Source organism: Mustela erminea, chromosome 7, assembly GCF_009829155.1.
Source record: "Mustela erminea isolate mMusErm1 chromosome 7, mMusErm1.Pri, whole genome shotgun sequence".
In the NCBI taxonomy this organism is placed as follows: domain Eukaryota; kingdom Metazoa; phylum Chordata; class Mammalia; order Carnivora; family Mustelidae; genus Mustela; species Mustela erminea.
In genome coordinates, this window is record NC_045620.1 from 35,924,839 (window position 1) to 35,942,550 (window position 17,712).

Sequence of the window (17,712 nt, forward strand, 5' to 3'; positions counted from 1 at the left end):
GGCGGGCCGGGGGGGAGACCCGGCGGGCTCCTACCTTGGCTCGCAGGGCGCAGAGCAGGGCTAACAGGAGGCTCAGGGGGCGCCCGGGCCGGCCGCGCGTCCGTGGGGACCGCATCGCTGCGCCGCGCGCCGCAGGCACTCGGGACGCCGCCGCCGCCGCTGCTGCTCGCGCTGGTTCTCCGGCCGGTGCTGCTGCCGGTGCTGCCGTCGCCGCTGCCCCTGCGGCCGCCGCGTCCCGGCTCTAATATACTCCGCCGATTGGAGCATGCACGACTGGAAAACAACACCACTTTTCAAAAGCCCTTTCAAGAGCGGCGCGTTCCAGAAGGCAAAGGGCCCGGCCTCCTTTTATTATTCTGATCGCTTCTTTGAGGCGCTCCCCCTCCTCTTCCACCTCCCGGCTTTCTTTCCTTCTCTCGCGCTCCCCTTCTTTTATTATTATGATTATATGCAGCCTTTTATTCCCTTTCAGATCAGCTGCTTAAAAAGAAGAGAGGGAGGGGAGAAAAAAAAAAAACCGAGCCCAGCTCGCGGGCCGGCCGCAGGTAACACAATGACGCGTGCCCGCCCGGCTTTCGGCGAGGGACTCGGAGAGCCCGTCTGGGAGCAGCGGCCCGGGCTGGCCACCTCTACCCTGCGCGCGAAGCAGGCGCATGCGCGCTTATTAATATTCATGAGGGGGCGTGTCGTAGCGCGACACGCCCCTTCCCTCTGGTTGATGGGGAGGGGGAGTACTGGGAGGAACTTGGAAGGGGCTGGGGGCTCTGGGACTCTCGGGACGGCTTCGACGTCCCAGGGCTCAGGGCGGACCCCCGCCCTCGGGAGCTTTGAGCCAGGAGGGAAGGGGGGCAGGGTGCGGCGAGGAACTTGCTAGGGTCCGCTGCTCAGAGACGCGCGGCGCCCCGTATCTCCCCAGGAGCCCCCTCGAACGCCTCGGGCCGGGCGCCTGCGCCCACCCGTCGGGGCCCCAGGTGTAGGCGCCGCGGCGCTGCCTGAGCGGTCGGAGCGGGGCAGCTTCCGCCTTCCGAGCCGCCTGCGTCAGCTGCGGCTTTCGCCCCAGGAGGAGGGCCTGCCCGCCGGGAGTCCGGCCCGCTTCCCGCGAGTGAGCGAGCCGCCCAGAGCGCGCTGCTGGCAGCAGTAGCGGCAGAGGCGGCGGCGGCGGCGGCGAGGCTGGCGGGCTTGCCGCTGTCTGCTCGCCCGGCGGAGGCGACCTGGGCAGGCGCTGCTGGGAACTTTTGAAAAACTTTCCCGGAGCCAGGCTTGCCGCAGATTCGAGGGGAAGCCTCGGCCGCGCCCCACCCCCTCCGCGATCCGAGTCTGCAAAGTCTCGGAGGCCTCCCGGCTTCTTTTCCAAACAGTGCCAGGGCAGAGGCTAGGTGGGGGAGGGCGGCGGACACACTGGGGTCTGCTGAGGTTTAGGGAGGGGCTGAGCGAGATGCTGATGGGCTTTGGCTCCGGCTGCCCAGCCCGCAGTGCCGGAATTGCACCTGTAGGCGGCCTCCGAGCCGCTCTCTGGGTGGCAAAGAGACGAGCCTGGAAGGGACCGTCTCACCGCCATCGCCCTGCAGCAGAGCTTGCTCTCTGGGGTGGCAGTGGAAACCGATGCTGTTTTCCACCTTGAGGCGAGCCTCGCAGTTAACAGCGACACTCCTGGTCATAACCAAGGTCAAAGGAAACCTGCGGGCTGGCCAAAGCCTCTGCCAGCCCCCCTCACAGCAGACCTTCTGCTGCGTTTAGGGGACTTCTTGATTTCCACTGAAGGGAAAACAAAATTTTGGCCCTTATATTGGACATGTTCTGCGGAAAAGCGTTAACTATTCAGGGACAGGATCGTGGCTTGAGCCCTCTGGGACTGTGGGGCCTGATGGGCTGCAATGGGTCGACGCACAATAGTTTCCAATATACTGAGTTATAAGTGCATAAAAGGTTGGCTAAATTGTGGTTATTTACTGCATTTAGTGGACAATATTTTCAGTGCCACATCTCATCACGCTGAGAATAAGGCAGCCAGCGGACCGATTTACATTCATTCATAAACCACCAAGGATGGTTTAGCAATCTTGGCATTTTAACATCCCAGGAAATACTCCTAAGAAAGGGAACTTCTTCGTGGTAATGTGTCCCATCTTGATGATCATTGGCGAGATAATCCGTATTTTGGAAGGGCCATAATCCAAGAGCAGAACAAATTTGCAGCTGTCATAGACAGTAGCAACCTGAGCATTTTGTCTTAATATGCCCCGGTCCATCCAGTTATCCTTCATGCAGGCATCCAGTTGTCATCTGTAATTGCATCTAGATTTTTTTCTCACCAAAGTTTCCAAACCAATCTTCTCTACCTCCTGTCTGCCTCCTTCTCCCTTGTCTTCCCAAATGTCCATTGGGGTGCTAAGTAATGGTTTAAAAGCAAAATGCTTGTGCTGGGGGGAAAAACACAATTCATGAAAGCTGATGAGGTCTTAAATTGCACACTCCTTGGAGTTCCCCATGTCTGAAACTGTTTTAATTCTGTGCCCCATGACTGGTCCCCCACACCCTGTTCAGGAAGGAGGCTGAGGCCTTCGGTCTGAATAGTTTAGATCCAGCCACCTGGATTGACCCAAAAGGGCCACCTGAGATTTCAGGTGCCTCCAGGTAGTAATCTGAACTGTAGATTACTGGGATCACCTCCAGGCCACCGCTGAGTTTAGCCCTCTTGACTCTTTTTCTCTTATTAAGAAAGAGAATGTAGATTTCTGGGGGTTGAAACTCTTTAGTGAACCCTGACAGGTATGTGAAATCACTAATAAACATAAAATTCACATGCCGAAGAGCACAGTGTTCCTCACCCTTCCTGAGCTTGGGAACCCACTAACTTGTGGGCTAGAGAGGATTCTTTTGAAAATTTTCAGTTGGGACTCTTCCAGCTAATTGGTACTCCCCCAAAAAGCCAGTCACGTTTACCGCAAAAGACACCAAGTGGAAGCTCTGCCCTCTACTTCCTTGAGCCGGCTCTCAGCCTCACTCTTTGGAGAAGGGGGAACTACTGCGGAAAGAACTCAAGCAGGCAGATTCCCCCTTGGCCAAGTCACATCCTGCCTTTGCACATAGCAAGTGAACATTCCAGAAAAAAACGTTTCTGTGGGAAGTGTCATGTTTAACCATCGCGCCTCCACCTGTGAGAAGGGGAGAGGTTTGTGGTCAGTTCCTGTCTGGACTGTCTCATGTGCTCTAATCATAACCATCCTGTGGTATCTTTAATTTTAAAGATGTATTTGTTTTAGAGAGAGCGAGCAGGGGGGAGGGGCAGAGGGAGAAAGAGAGAGAATCTCAAGCAGACTCCCCACTGAGCACAGAACCCCACATGGGGTTCGATCTCATGATTCTGAGATCATGACCTAAGCCAAAAATCAAGTCAGATGCTCGACCAACTGATCTCCCCCCCAGCTCCCCACTTTCTTTAGTTTTAAAAAGATTTTTTTTTTACTTCTTCCACAAAACTTGCCCTGTTTTACTTAGTCATCCACGAAGAGCAGTCCTGAACCCCCCGCCCCCACAAGCACCAAAGGCTTAATAAGAGACATTCAAGCTATAATAACTGTATGTAAATGCATTTGGTCAGCTTAAATGCCTTAGCTCTGTGATAAAAATCAGCAAATCAATATTTATTGGGAACTACATTACACCTAGCAACGTGGATGATCTCAAAAACATCCTACTAAATGAAAGAAGCCAGACGCAGAAGACTACCTACTGCGTGATGCTGTTTGAAGTTCTAGGACAGGCAAAACTACTTTGCAGTCAAAGAAAATGTCGATGGAAGGATGGAAATGAACTGGATCGTCTTGAGGCTTCCTCCAGGGGACGGATGTTCTGTATCATGATAAGGCTTTGGGTTACACAGGTGTATACATTTATCAAAATTAATTAGTGCATTTAGGTTTGGTGCATCTCCTGTGTTCAAAAGAGACAAAATTGTAGGGGTGCCTGGGTGGCTCGGTGGATTAAAGCTTCTGCCTTCAGCTCGGGTCAGGATCTCAGGGTTCTGGGATCCCGCACATGGGGCTCTCTGCTCAGCAGGGAGCCTGCTTCCCTCCCCCCTCTGCCTTCCTCTCTGCCTACTTGTAAGCTCTTCAAATAAATAAATATTTTTTTAAAAAAGAGACAAAATTATAATAGTCCACTTGAGTGAATTAAATGGGTGCTGAAGTATATAGAGTGGAGCAAAAGGATATTTGCAGCTTGGAAATGAATTTAAACATGAGATTACGGATGGAGACAGGATAGCTGGCTGGCTGGATATACGCTGAAGCAAAACAGTGAAGGGCTAAGGGTAGGATCTAGATGGGGACATACAGTGTTCACATAAAATTCTTTCAGATGTCTCTGCCTGAAAATTTTCACTATAAAATGTTGAGAAAAATAGTTACCTGAATATGCCAGGTATTGCATACAGTGCCAGGACAGTGGACGACACGAAAACAGTGGACCTAAAGATTACAGAGAGGGGGACATGCCTGTTAGGGATTATGATAGTATAGGTTGTAGTAGTGAACAAAAGGGAGATCCTTATTTCCTCCCATTTCTTGTCTCCCTAATACCTTTCTTCTTTCCAATAAATAAGAGAAATTGGTCCAAATATATAAAGGGACCTGTAAAAAAAAAATCCTTTAATATCTTCCTTTTTCTTGTTTGCACCTTGTAGAGAAATTAAGGCAACTTCATGAGACTTGTTCCGTGGAAGAGCAGATGGTGACCTCTTTCTGTTCCTTTCCGGCAGAACCAAAGATGCTTCCATGTCCCAAGAGCTCTTCCTTCCTTCTACCAGTGTTCCCTCCACTCCTGAAAATGCAAACTCCTATAAACTCTGCCCAGGCAGCTCTCCGAGGAAGCATGTTCTCTGAGGAGACAATTACCTTCGTGGGTGATTCTCCATCTTGCACATCACAAGCACTTCTGAGAAAAAGCTATGGGCAGCAAGTAAGACATGAAAAAATTCAGGGTAAAGTTATAGCTCCCACAGCAACCATAACCAGGCCGCAAGTTTATCCATTTAAGCATAAACTGAGGAGATCCAGCCCTCTTTTTTCAAAGCTTCTTTTCACATCCACAGGAGAGCTGAATTAATTTTCTTTGGAAACCAGAACTATGAATTTCTTGCAATATTAACAGTAATTTTGTATGAGCTTTCATTTAAAACACTGTTTTGGTTTGGGCTTGAGTTCAGGTATTTATAATTTTGCCTGTCCTGTCCCGATTCTGTCTCACAGACGTTATGTGGAAAGCTCTCAGGACAGAGTTCTGTGTCCACTGCCCCTTTAACAAGCCAGTGATCGAAAGTCACAAAAAACCCAAGATGCAAAATCCAGAAACCATGGGACTGAATTCCTCATTTTACACCTTGAATTAAAACCAAAGATTCTGTATGACCTTTCATAGTTTTATGTAGTTTTATGGTTTCATAGTTTACTGGGGAAAAAAGTTCTACCTGTAAAATGTACCATTTTCTTACACTTGAGAACCTTTTCGAAAATAAAAAAAAATCTTATGTGTAAATTGCTGTTAAATTGCCTTCTCAAAACAATTATAAGTGATTCATTCACCCTCCTTTTTGCAGTGATGACGTAGTGAGTTTTCTGTTCTGTGAATGACACCTGAACAACTTGACCCACAGGTATTCTGGGATAGGATTAAAAAAAAAAAAAAAGACCAAATTGGTCCATTTGTACAGTTGACTGATCTAAATGCAACTAACAATTTTCTGTAATTGCAAAGTGTGACTGAGCTCTTACAAACCTTTTCATCTCCTAAAAGGCTCTGGAAATTATACTCTCAGAAGCAGGTAGCATGTGGAACTACCCCAATACAATTCACTCCGTGAGCACCTTTTCATCTTGTTTGCATTCAGCCTTTGCAAACAGATGCAAACCCAAATCTGCCTCCAGATCTAAAAAAATTTTTAAGAATTACAGTAGTTGTTGGAACTTGGGGAAAGTTATCTGAGAAAATTTCAAAACATACATAAATGTGAGAGTCAAAGAAAGGTGATTACACCTGCCAATGGCACAAAAGCCATGGGCTTTCCACTCACAGTATTTCATGTTTGGGTTAATGGTTCTCAATAAATTACAAGAGTATGTCTGTTCTTGACACTTTTGTTCTCAAGCCAGTGGTGCCTTTACTGATGCCCTTCTCTAAATTAGAAGTTATGGAGGACATGAAAAGTGGATGTTTGCAATACTTAAGTTTAGTTTTTCATGTGCAATGTAAATAGTTGTTTGTATTACTGTCTTTATGTCAAGAATGTTCAAGGATGGCTGAAGAAACATTCACTTGAGCACAGAAATATTGGCACAAGTACTACCTGCAAACTTCTAGATCCCTAGATATCAGTCATAACATACACAGATTTTTAGAAGCATCATTTAAAAATGATTTCAGAACATGTCAAAGTTTTATTTTTCTTTTGGAAATGAACTTAAGGCATAGAAAACTTAAAAAGATTATAAAGGAGAAAGTTTCGTTTCTAGAAGATGGTTATGGCATCCATGGAAGTGGCAATATTTTTTTTTTTCGAAGGCAGGTAACAACTAGAGAAGTCAATTACACTATCTTAGAATAGTTTGGCAGGAATTCATGTGAAGAGGAACAGAGGAGTTTAATAGCCCACACATGTGGGATGCCTGGGTGGCTCAGTTGTTAGCCATCTGCCTTCGGCTCAGGTCATGATCCCTGAGTCCTGGGATCAAGCCCTGCATTGGGTTCCCTGCTTGGCGGGAAGCCTGCTTCTCCCTCTCCCACTCCCCCTGCTTGTGTTCCCTCTCTCGCTGTCTCTCTGTCAAATAAATAAATAAAATCTTAAAAAAATAGATCACACATGTGATATGCCTTAATGGTGCCATGCACCTTCTAAAAATACTAGAGCCACATTCTGAAGCTGCATTACTAGAAATGTAGATTAGCAATCAAGGAAAAACCATAGCTCTAGCATATTCTACACTAGCCTTAAAACAACTGAAGTGTTTTGACCAGGTCTGGGCACAACTGTTTTTTAAAATTGTGGTAAATAGACATAACATAAAATTTGCCATCTTAACCATTTTTAAGTGTATGGTTCAATAGTAAGCTCATTTGTGTTGTGAAACCACTCTCCAGACCTCTTTCATCTTCCCAAAATGAAACTCTGTGCCCATTAACGATTCCCTATTCCTCCTCTCCCCCAATCCCTGGCAATCACCACCCTCCTTTCTACGAATTTGCCTACCCTAGCTATCTCGCATACGTAGAATCAGACAGCATTTGTCCTTTTTTTTTTTTTTTTTTTTAAAGATTTATTTGTTTGGTGGGGAGAGCATAGCAGGTGGGGGAGAGGCAGAGGGAGAGGAAGAGAGAGGATCTCAAGTAGACTCTTTGCTGAGCTTGGAGCCCAACGTGGGGCTCGATTACAAGACCCTGAGATCATGACCTGAGCCGAAATCAAGAGTCCGACACTTAACTGACTGAGCTGCCCAGACGCGCCAGCATTTGTCTTTTTGTGACTGTCATTTGATTCATCATAGTGTCCTCAGTGTTCATCTATGTCATAGCCTATGTCAGAATCTCCTTCCTTTGTAAGACTAAATAATATTCCACTGTGTGTCTACACCAGCTTTTGCTTATCCACTCACCTGCTGGTGGACATTTGGGTTGTTTCCATCTTCTGACTATTATGACTAATGCTGCTATGAACATGGGTGTACAAATATCTCTTCAAAACGCTGCTTTCAATTATTTTGGATGTACACTGGGCACCATTTTTAACAGACACCTTGATAACTGGGTGATGCTCAGAAGAAGGTCGGCATTTTTAGACCTTTCACCCCAGCAGTTGGAGGCTTGGGTGTGTCTAATTGGAGGAGAAAGGAAAGGAGGGTTCTCAGCTGTCCACAGATTTGGAAAGGCTGACTTGAGTAAGAGCAGGCTTGAAATGCTGCGAACAGCACACAAAACTCAGTGGTTATAGGTTCCCAGAAAGCTGATTTTGACTCAGCAGAAAGACAAGCTTTGTCTTCTTAAGACCTATTCCTTAATGTCATAGGCTGCCTTAGGGATGAGTGAGTCCCTGCCAGTGAAGGTAATCAAACAGAGCTTGATGGGACCCTTGGACAGTGGCAGGAGACAGGGAGATTCCCCATCCTGGATGGGAGCCTGAACCAGGTGATTTTCTAGGAACCTCATCTTTAGGAGGCCATGGCAGGATTAACAGGTAAGATGGCAATTCAGGTCCATACCCACAGAGAGAATCTAGGAGCCGTTTTTGACCAATGTGGTACTGATGCCACTGACTGAGGATTAGTAGAACCTGGTGTGCAGGGATGAGAACGGCATGGACCTGTCTGCTTTCTGAACTGACTTCTCAGGGATCCATCACACACATATTTGCCAAATGGCTGCAGCAAATAAGTCAAGTCTAAATGTCGCAGAGTTGATCGTTACAACCCTGGCTCGTTATTATCCTCTGTCCCTTGCTATTCTAAATGAGGTCCGAGAACCAGCAGCATTGGCATCCCCAGGGAACTTGATAGAAGTTTGGACTCTCAGCTTATTCCAGACCTTCTGAATCAGAATCTGCAATTTCATGAGATCCCCAGGCAATTCAAATACACATTAAGGTCTAAACTCCACCTAATACAGAAACAGTCTATGCTTCAGCAAAAGCTATCAAATGTTCTTTCCAGGAATGGTTGCAATACCATATTGCTGGGGAGAAGGGTTGGTTAGTCAAATCTATATTGGTTGTCCCATCAGCATCCTAATGGGAATTCCTCACTTTTATCCAAGTAATATGTTTATATACTGTCATTCTTTATTGGTTAAGATTTTATTTATTTGAGAGAAAAAGAGTGAACACTAACAGGGGGAGAGGGAGGGCAGAGGAGAAGCAGGTTCTCTGCAGACTGGGGAGCCCAACGCTGGGCTTGATCCCAGGACTCCGGGATCATGACCTGAGCCAAAGGCAGACACTTAACTGACTGAGCCTTCCAAGCGACCCTCTACTGTCATATTCTTAAAAAATTCGGGAGGCTTTCAGGTTAAACATGTATGTAAATAAATATCAGGACCAGGAAAACAGAGCTAAAAGAAGAAGACCAAGAACAGGGAGGAAAAGTAATAAATGGAGACAAGCATTACTTGTCTCCTTGAATGGAGTTGGATGTAACTCCTTGAATTGAGTTGAGAATTGGATGCTGAGCTTGCTTCCAGCCAAGCAGACCAAGAAAATAGCCATGAGATTAGCTTTACCCATACAGAGCCCCCAGCCAGTCCCTCAGGTGAAGCAAAGCTTTTCTTGGCATTTTGTTATGAAAAATATCCACACGTGTGGGTATATTGTTGTGGCTATTTGGAGGACTGGGATCTTACATAAGCGGGATGCTGAGAAATACAACAGTTTTCTGAGAATGATGTATGATATATGATGGAAATTGAGGACCTGACACCAAAGCATGGATCCGGGAAAGCAGGGTGGGGTGGGGACAGGGATAAGGGAGAAATACATCTTTCTGAAAGTTTTGCTTAATCCAAACATGACCCCAACTATCTAGCACCATGGTTTTTTTTTTTTTTTAATACCTGCTTAGCAACTATTTATCGAGTCACTGAATAAATTCTCATGTGTAATAAAGGATTAGGAACGAATTCCTAACAATTTAATTGTTCATATTCAAAAAATGTTCACAAATCGCCCTATCCGAAGACCGACCCAGTATGGGCCTTTGCTGCACAGCTTTTCTGAGGTAACCTCCCAGTTTATATGGTTGTAATTATTCAGCTCAGTAACACAGTGGGGGTTTTTTTGCCCCCCAATTATGTAAATTTCCCTCTTATAGGGATGTGTAGATTTTGCTGAAACTCAGTAAACTGTTTCTGGGGAGTAAAACCATTGACATAGAAGCACCCCCCCTTTTGTTCCCCCTCCATGAGGTAAGGTACTTATAAAATGCCTTTTTGAGCACCGAAGCAGTGAAATAAGCCATTTAGCTTTCTCAAAAATGTAAATTTTCCAAGAATGGTAAAATGGCTAATCTGAAATCAAAAAGTACTATGCTTTGTTTTTTAAATGCCTTGACTTCTCCCAGACCGTAATAAGCTTATAAGCTTAGCTTCAGGGAATTTAAGTTTACTTCTCAAGCTGTCTTCAGCTATCCTTTCCTGCTCTCATAATCACAGATGCATCCCTGATTGATTAGGGGCAAAAATCACCCCGACTCTTTACCCCCACCCCCATAACCACAGACCACTTTGGGATATCATGTCTGGGGCTCCTCCCACCAGGAGGCGTGGCCTATTTTCCCTCCCCTGGAATGTGTGGGGGCCTCCTGAGTAGCCTTGGCTTAGAGAATGAAACACAGGTGCCGGTGGGCGGGCTGAGAGCCTTGGTCTTCTGAAATCTTGCTCATTTCCACAATCTCTTTAGCTTCAGGAGTCTGCTATTGCCATGCGACAAGCTAGGTAGGCTAAGCTGCTGGAGAACTAGAGTGTATGGATGAGAACTGAGAGACGATCCCTGCAGGGGTCTTCCTTACCTGGTCAGCATCTGAGTGTTGACTACCCACACACAGCAAGAAGCCCAGATGAGGTCAGCCTACTCAGCCCATTTCAGCAGAACCTCCCAGCCAGTTCATCCGACTTGTGAGAAACAACTGGTCTTTCAAGTCCTTAGGATTGGGGGCACCTGGGTGGTTCAGATGGAACCAAGCGTCTGCCTTCCGCTGGGGTCATGATCCTGGCGTCCAGGTATCGGAGCCCCACATCAGGCTTCCTGCTCAGCGGAGAGTCTGCTTTGCCCTTTCCGTCTGCCGCTCCCCCTGCTTGTGCTATTTCACTCTCTTTTGTCAAATAAATAAATGAATAAATAAATAAAATCTTTAAAAAAAAAATCTGTAGGATTACGGCTGGCTTGTTATGCAGCACTGTTATGACCCTAGATAACTGATATGTCCTGAGTGAGCATGAGTGAAATGTTAAAAAAAGAGAAACACAGAAACGACGTGCAAGCCTGAAATAAGGGATGATTGCCACTAGCTAATCATAGCCTGGGGTGACCAATCTTACCTAACAGCCTCTGCTTGAGAGAGGAAGCTGGCAGGTGAGTTAAATTGGTGTTATTAAAGGAATCTGGGCTCTGCTCAAATTCTCTTAAAAAGTAAGGTATTTGCAGCCTCCCATAAGACAATCATGACAGAGACTCTTGTGATCATACACTTTGATGGAATCGCTGGACATCTTCCTTCCCTTCTTCCCTACTGACTGCTAGCCACAGCGTGGAGAACATTTGCAGCGAACAGACTCATTCCTGTCCCAGAGAGGGGTAGGATGTTACATTCTCTACCAGTCACTTTGGATGATTCCTAAACCAGTATATGCCCATCAGACTTATTATTGGCTTGCATTGTTTAATTCACTGTTCCATAAACTGGTAGAATAAGAATCTTTAAAAAAAAAAAAAAGGTATCACTTCTTTGCAAACTGAGTTGAATATGACTTGATAAGAATAAATGTGAGTAGGGTCACCTGGGTGGCTCAGGGGGTGAAGCCTCTGCCTTCGGCTCAGGTCATGATCTCAGGGTCCTGGGATTGAGCCCTGCATCAGGCTCTCTGCTCCTGTTTCCCCTCCCCCTCTGCTGCTTCTCTGCCTACTTGTGATCTTTCTCCTTCTGTCAAATAAGTGAATAAAATCTTAAAAAAATAAATGTGAGTAGCTAAAAATATATTCTTGTTGAATGAACATGAGAAAGACAACTTGATTCCCAAGTGTCTTTTCAGTTTCATTCCAATTGAAAGAAACCCCAACTGAACATTATAAACAAGGTGCTATGGATGAAATAGAAGGCAAGGCAGGCCACTTAGAAAACTTGTCTTAGACCAGAAGCTGGGCAAATAAATAGCCATTTGTGGGATCTGTGTGTGTCATGTTTTATGATTCTGTCTTTAAATGACATTTTTGATTAACCAATTACTGGCCATGATTGCATCACTTAAGGTTTTATTGTGTTAGTATAGCTTGGAGCAGTGCCTGACGCATAGCAGGATCATGGGAACTAGTTGCTGAATGAATCTGTTGAATGAATTACTTGCAAATTGCTAACAACATACAGCACAACCAAACCAGACCTGTTTCCATACACCAATGTGTTTCAATACTGATGGGAAAATCGGTACCCTAGAAGCTGAAGGAATGGCTTAGCTTTCCAGCAAACATCTCTAAATATTGATTCTTGTATACCAGCTTGTTGAAGAAGGCTGAAATTGCAGTAGTTTCACGTTCCCTAAAAAGGTCCCACTAGCATGTATCATATTCACTGGGACGGTTTGTTAAATCACACATTTCTAGGATCTATCATGGAGTTTCTGTTTAGTAAATCTGGTGTAGGACCGTAGAATTTGTATTTCTTTTTTTTAAAGATTTTATGTATTCATTTGAACGAGAGAGAGAGAAAGAAACAGCAGAGCAGGAGGGGGACAGGGAGAGAGAGAATCTCAAACAGATTCCACACTGAGCATGGAGGCCGATGTGGGGCTCCATCCCAGCACCCTGAGATCATGACCTGAGCTGAAACCAATGGGCAGACAATGCTTAACTGACTGTGCCACCCAGACAACCCTAGAATTTGTATTTCTTTTTTTAAATATATTTAAAAAAATTTTTTATATACATATAATGTATTATTAGCCCCAGGGGTACAGGTGTGTGAATTGTCAGGTTTACACACTTCACAGCACTAATCATAGTAGAATTTGTATTTCTAACAAGCTTCCAGGTAATGCTATTCAGGGACCAAACTGTTTAATCACAGACCTACAATAGCCTAAAAGTAAGCGATTACCAAGGTCATTTGGTCCTCCCCCTGTCCGTCCACCTTCTCCAGCCCATCTAATTCCTTCAACAATTACTAAGTCCACCAAGAAGGTTGAGAACTCAAGTGGGGCAACTAAGATACATAAACCTATGGTGTATCCTCAACAGTGTGGTTGGCTCCTTGTATTATGTAATTTAAACGTAACAGCAACACTATAAAGTTGACATTAATATCTCCATTTTACAGATGAGAAAACTGAGGGTCAAAGGTTATATACTTGTATAACTACTCACCCAAATAAGGCACACAGCGAGAAAGCAGTAGGTCTAAGAGTTCAGGGTGGGCCAAGACCAAAGACCGCATTCTTTCCACAACAGCTAATGGGGATCTAAATGATGTCATTAGGATAGACCCTTGAATGTAAAGCAGGGCTGGTGTCTTGTTAAAAGGGCAAGTCCTTATTCTAGGGCCTTGTCTGGAGCAGGCCTGAGAGTCTGCATTTCTCATAAGCTCCCAGGTGATGTCAAGGCTGCTGGTCCCTTAACACAATTGGAGAAGTGAGGCTCTGAACTCCATTGGCATTGGTGGAGAGACTGGGATGTCCCTCGGCAGGAAAGGAAGGTCCTGAATGGCCCTTAATGTTGTCGTACACACAGTACAATTTGCCTTTTATTTTGTCAATGCGGAATTTGAAGAGGGATCACAAGGGGAATCTGTGTTAAAAGAATGAGCTTGAGGAGGAATGCCAAGGCCATACATTCTTCTTGAGAAAGTATTTAGCTAAGGGGAAGGAACTGGGTGCAGAGGAAGAAAAGCCACTGCTTGTGCCCTACCATGATATCTGGGAAGAAACCAGGGCATCGGGTCAGCTGTTCCCCAACCACAGAAGCCTATGATGGAAATCCACACTCTGCCCTCCTGGTTACCACCAAAAAAAGGAAAAAGGAGTGTGAATTATAGGGAAAGCCACTGCAAGGGCTGGGAGTTTCAAATCCTCTCTTCACACCTCTCGTGACACAACTGTGACTGGTTGATTCTCTTGACTTACCTGTAGTGAAATACAACTCCTTTTGCAGGGTACTTCTGTGAGTTGTGACAAATGTAGACAGTCATGTCATTGCTGTTGAGATACAAATGTTCCACACGCCCCCTCAGGCTGCCCCTTTGTACTCAGCTCCTCCCTCTGTGTCCTAGAGCTTTGCCTTTTCAAGAATGCTACAGACAGGGCGCCTGGGTGGCTCAGTGGGTTAAGCCGCTGCCTTCGGCTCAGGTCATGATCTCAGGGTCCTGGGATCGAGTCCCGCATCGGGCTCTCTGCTCAGCAGGGAGCCTGCTTCCTCCTCTCTCTCTGCCTTCCTCTCTGCCTACTTGTGATCTCTCTCTGTCGAATAAATAAATAAAATCTTTAAAATAAAAAAAAAAAAGAATGCTACAGACATGGAGGCCTACAGGGTTCAGCCTCTTGAGTTGGGCTTCTTTCACATAACATAAGGCACTTGGGTTTCGTTCACGCTGTCCCGTGAATCAACACTTGGGTCGGTTTTTATTGCTGTGTGATATCCCGTTGGAGGGATGTACCACGGTGTATTTGTCTGTTCCCAGTTGAGAAATCTTTGGGTTGCTTCAGTTCTTGGTGGTTATGAGTAAAGAGAGCTATAAACATTTAAATACAGGCTTCTGTGTGAACATAATCTTTAATTTCTCTTAGGTAAATACCAAAGAGTGAGTTTGCTGGGTCATTCAGAAAGGGTACATTTATATTATAAATATATTATATATACTTATATATATATAGTATATATAAATATACTATATATATATAGTATATATAAATATATACTATATATATATATATTATAAATTGTTTTCCAGAGCGGCTCTACCATTTTGTGCCATGTCTTGCAATAGGCAAGTAACCTTTCTGAGCTGCATGCCATGAAGCGCCCCTAGGCTCCAGACACATGCAGTGTAGACAGTGTTCACTTTAGGATCTGAGGGAACTAGCTGCTGGGAGCATGAGCCACCTGGGAGAAGGCGGAGGTCAGATGTTTCAGGAAAGTGAGGGAACCTGGGTTTACCTCCCCCAGCTCCTCCCAGCTTCCAGACCCAACTGCTGAGGCCTGCATACCTCCTCCTTGAGGGGGGCTTTGAGCCCACCTCTCTCTCCCACAAGTGGGCAATCCCCAAAACACCACCCTCCTGGGTCAGGCTTTGTTGCCAGATAATGTGACTTTGAAAAGAAGTCCTTCCCCCTCCCCTCGAAAGGAGGCTAAGAAAGGATCTCAGATCAATCCTCTGCAGATACACCGAGTCACACAAAGCTCTAGCAAATCCTTTATTCTCTTCTTGGAGCAGCTGCTGTAGCAACACCCCAACCCCCTCCCGGGCTCTGCCCCCAGTGGAAACCTGAAAGCTATTCATATCATTTAATCCTGTGGAAAATCCTCTCCGCTCTCTCTCACCAAGGTGGGGTTGGCTGGAGGTAAACCTGGGCTTAATTCTTGTGCTGGGAAGGAGCTGAAAGGTGTCACATGATTTGACATCCTATTCAGGAAGCTGATTCTTCCCTAATCTAGAAGCTTCTACTCATACTCCTGTTTGAGAGGGGTTAAAATAAGGGCTTCAAGGAAAAGTAACATTTGGATTTTCTTTTAACATGCATTCACTTCAGAAAAGATAGCAAAAGAATAGAGATGGTTGGTGGCGGGGCTGGGAGGTGGGAATTGGGGGGAGCAGGGGTGTGGGGGGTGGTGAGTAGATCTTCACCTATGGATTGGTAAGGATCTCTACCAATTTTTTTATACTCTTAGACATGGCTAAAGAAATCTAAGACAATTTTACTCTACTGCCAAGCACAGCCACGGATCTTTTTCTTCTTCTTTTTTTTTTAATTTAAAGTAATCTTTGCACCCAACATGAGACTCGAACTCACAGATCAAGAGCCATATGCTCTACGGACTGAGCCAGCCAGGCACCCTATAGCCACACACCTTGGGTCTCTCCCCTGCCACCAAGAAGTGTGAGATATTATAGCTAAGTTCTTTAATTTTAAGAAACTTGATCATAAGATATGGCTACTTTCAGAATGAGCACCAAACCTACCCTTTTTATCCCAAAACTCACTGATAGATGAGTAACATGCTCCCAGACCTTCTCAGGTCTTTCTAGGCTGCGAGAAATCTCATAAGAGTTCCATAGTTCATACAGTTTCAGAGAAAGCAAAAGAACATAAGAAATTTCACCCATCCTTCAAACAATGCTTTCCTTCTGTCTTGTTTCAGGATTCCAGCAGGATTCTTTATTAAGCTTCGGCTAATGTAGGATGGCCCAGGAGGCATACAGATATAAAGTTGTCCTGGAGGGTTTTGTAATCATAAGTTACCCGAAAAAAAAAAAAATAGAACTGTAGCAGGGAGACAGGGTTCACAATCTTCATTGCACACATTGAAATCACCTGGGGAGCCTTAAAAGGGATTGCTGCTGGACCCTATCCCCTGGAGAGTCTGCTTTAACTGGTCTACTTGACAGCCTTGGCACCGAGACCATTGAAATCTTCCAAGGAGGGTCAAGGTTGAAACTTGGCTCTGGCTTCACAAACTGTGTACTAAGAAGACGAACAAATCAATGACCTTCTCTTCTCCAAAAGGCCCATTGGATGTGGGTCTCATGGCCACTATGGGACAGGAAAGTTGGGCCAGGGGAAGCTTTAGGACCCATAATAGGGTCTGCTATCTTAGGGAAAGAGAAACTGAGAATGCCATGTTGCCAAGAGGAGAATGGGATTGACTAAAGAAGGAACCAGAAAGAGTGGGAGAGCCTTTAGGAGAATGTGTTCCTTGTGGATGTTGCTTCAGAGGGTAAAATTACTTTCACGTGTATTTTGTCTTATGCTTACAGAGGCAACGAAGCATAAAGAATACAAGATAGACTTGGGTTAGAATCCCAGTTCTGCTACTTATTATCCCTGTAATCTTGGGCAAGCTCCTTAACCCTTCTCAGCCTCAGTTTTCCCATCTGTAGGATGGAAATAATAAATAGTACTTTCCTCATAGGGAAGCTGGGAAAATTAAGTAATGTGTGTAAAATGCTTAATTCAATGCCTAGCAGATGGTAAGCCCTCTACAGGTTTTAACTGCCATTACCATTATCGTCACTGTGATCACTGTGGTCACTGTGGTGCAGGCGGTGGGGTGGAGACCTACGGTCAGTCTCAATCAAGGGATAAAAGGGAGAGAGGACTGAGTGAAGTTCTCCCCCCTGAACAGAGTAGAAACTAAAACATTCCAGAAACTAAAACTAAAGGAGCTCTTTGAAAATGACATGATGATCGATATATTTGAGCTCAGAGAGCCTTCATTTATCGCTGAAGAAGTGTGTTAGTGTTTGACATCTTTGGAAGGGACAGAGGTAGAATGTAACCAAGGAGTGAGGCAGGTTATGAGGCCGGTTGAAAAACTTGCTGTGTTGATTGGAGTTGAAATGGAGGCATCTCTGACTTTTGGATGGCGCTTGACCATCCATGAGAGCACAGCAGACAGGGTCGGGGGCCAGGCCCTAATCAGTGGGGATGAGTCCTGGGCTTGAGTGAGCACACCCAGGAAAGAGGCGCAAGATGAGTGTGGAGGAGATACTGGTGTGTGTGTTTGAGAGGTTGTTAGTAAGTCATAAGCAGTAGAATGGAATGGGCACCTGGAAGGTGAAGTCAAGATGGGAGTCCCGAGGAGGCTGGTAAGAGTCCCCTCTTATCTGAGAGGGTTTGTTTAGTTTTCTAGCCCTTGAACCTATTTTTCCTTTGCGCTACCACAGGAAAACTGAGAAGGGTGGCGGGAAGTGTCCAGTGTTCACCAAAGATCAAAGTTAATGGATCCCTGTTGGTTTTATGGCCTCACGCGAA

At 45.4% G+C, this 17,712-nt stretch overlaps 1 protein-coding gene across 1 annotated transcript in view; it reads right to left on the bottom strand.

The window, feature by feature from the left end:
* Positions 1-645, bottom strand: part of JAG1 (jagged canonical Notch ligand 1) — a 36,317-nt gene extending 35,672 nt beyond the window's left edge. Inside the window, exon 1 of the mRNA XM_032351414.1 lies at positions 35-645. Within this exon, the coding sequence (XP_032207305.1) occupies positions 35-115 (81 nt within the window). The 5' untranslated portion in view covers positions 116-645. The remainder of the gene's footprint in view (positions 1-34) is intronic.
* Positions 646-17,712: the final 17,067 nt, after the last annotated feature.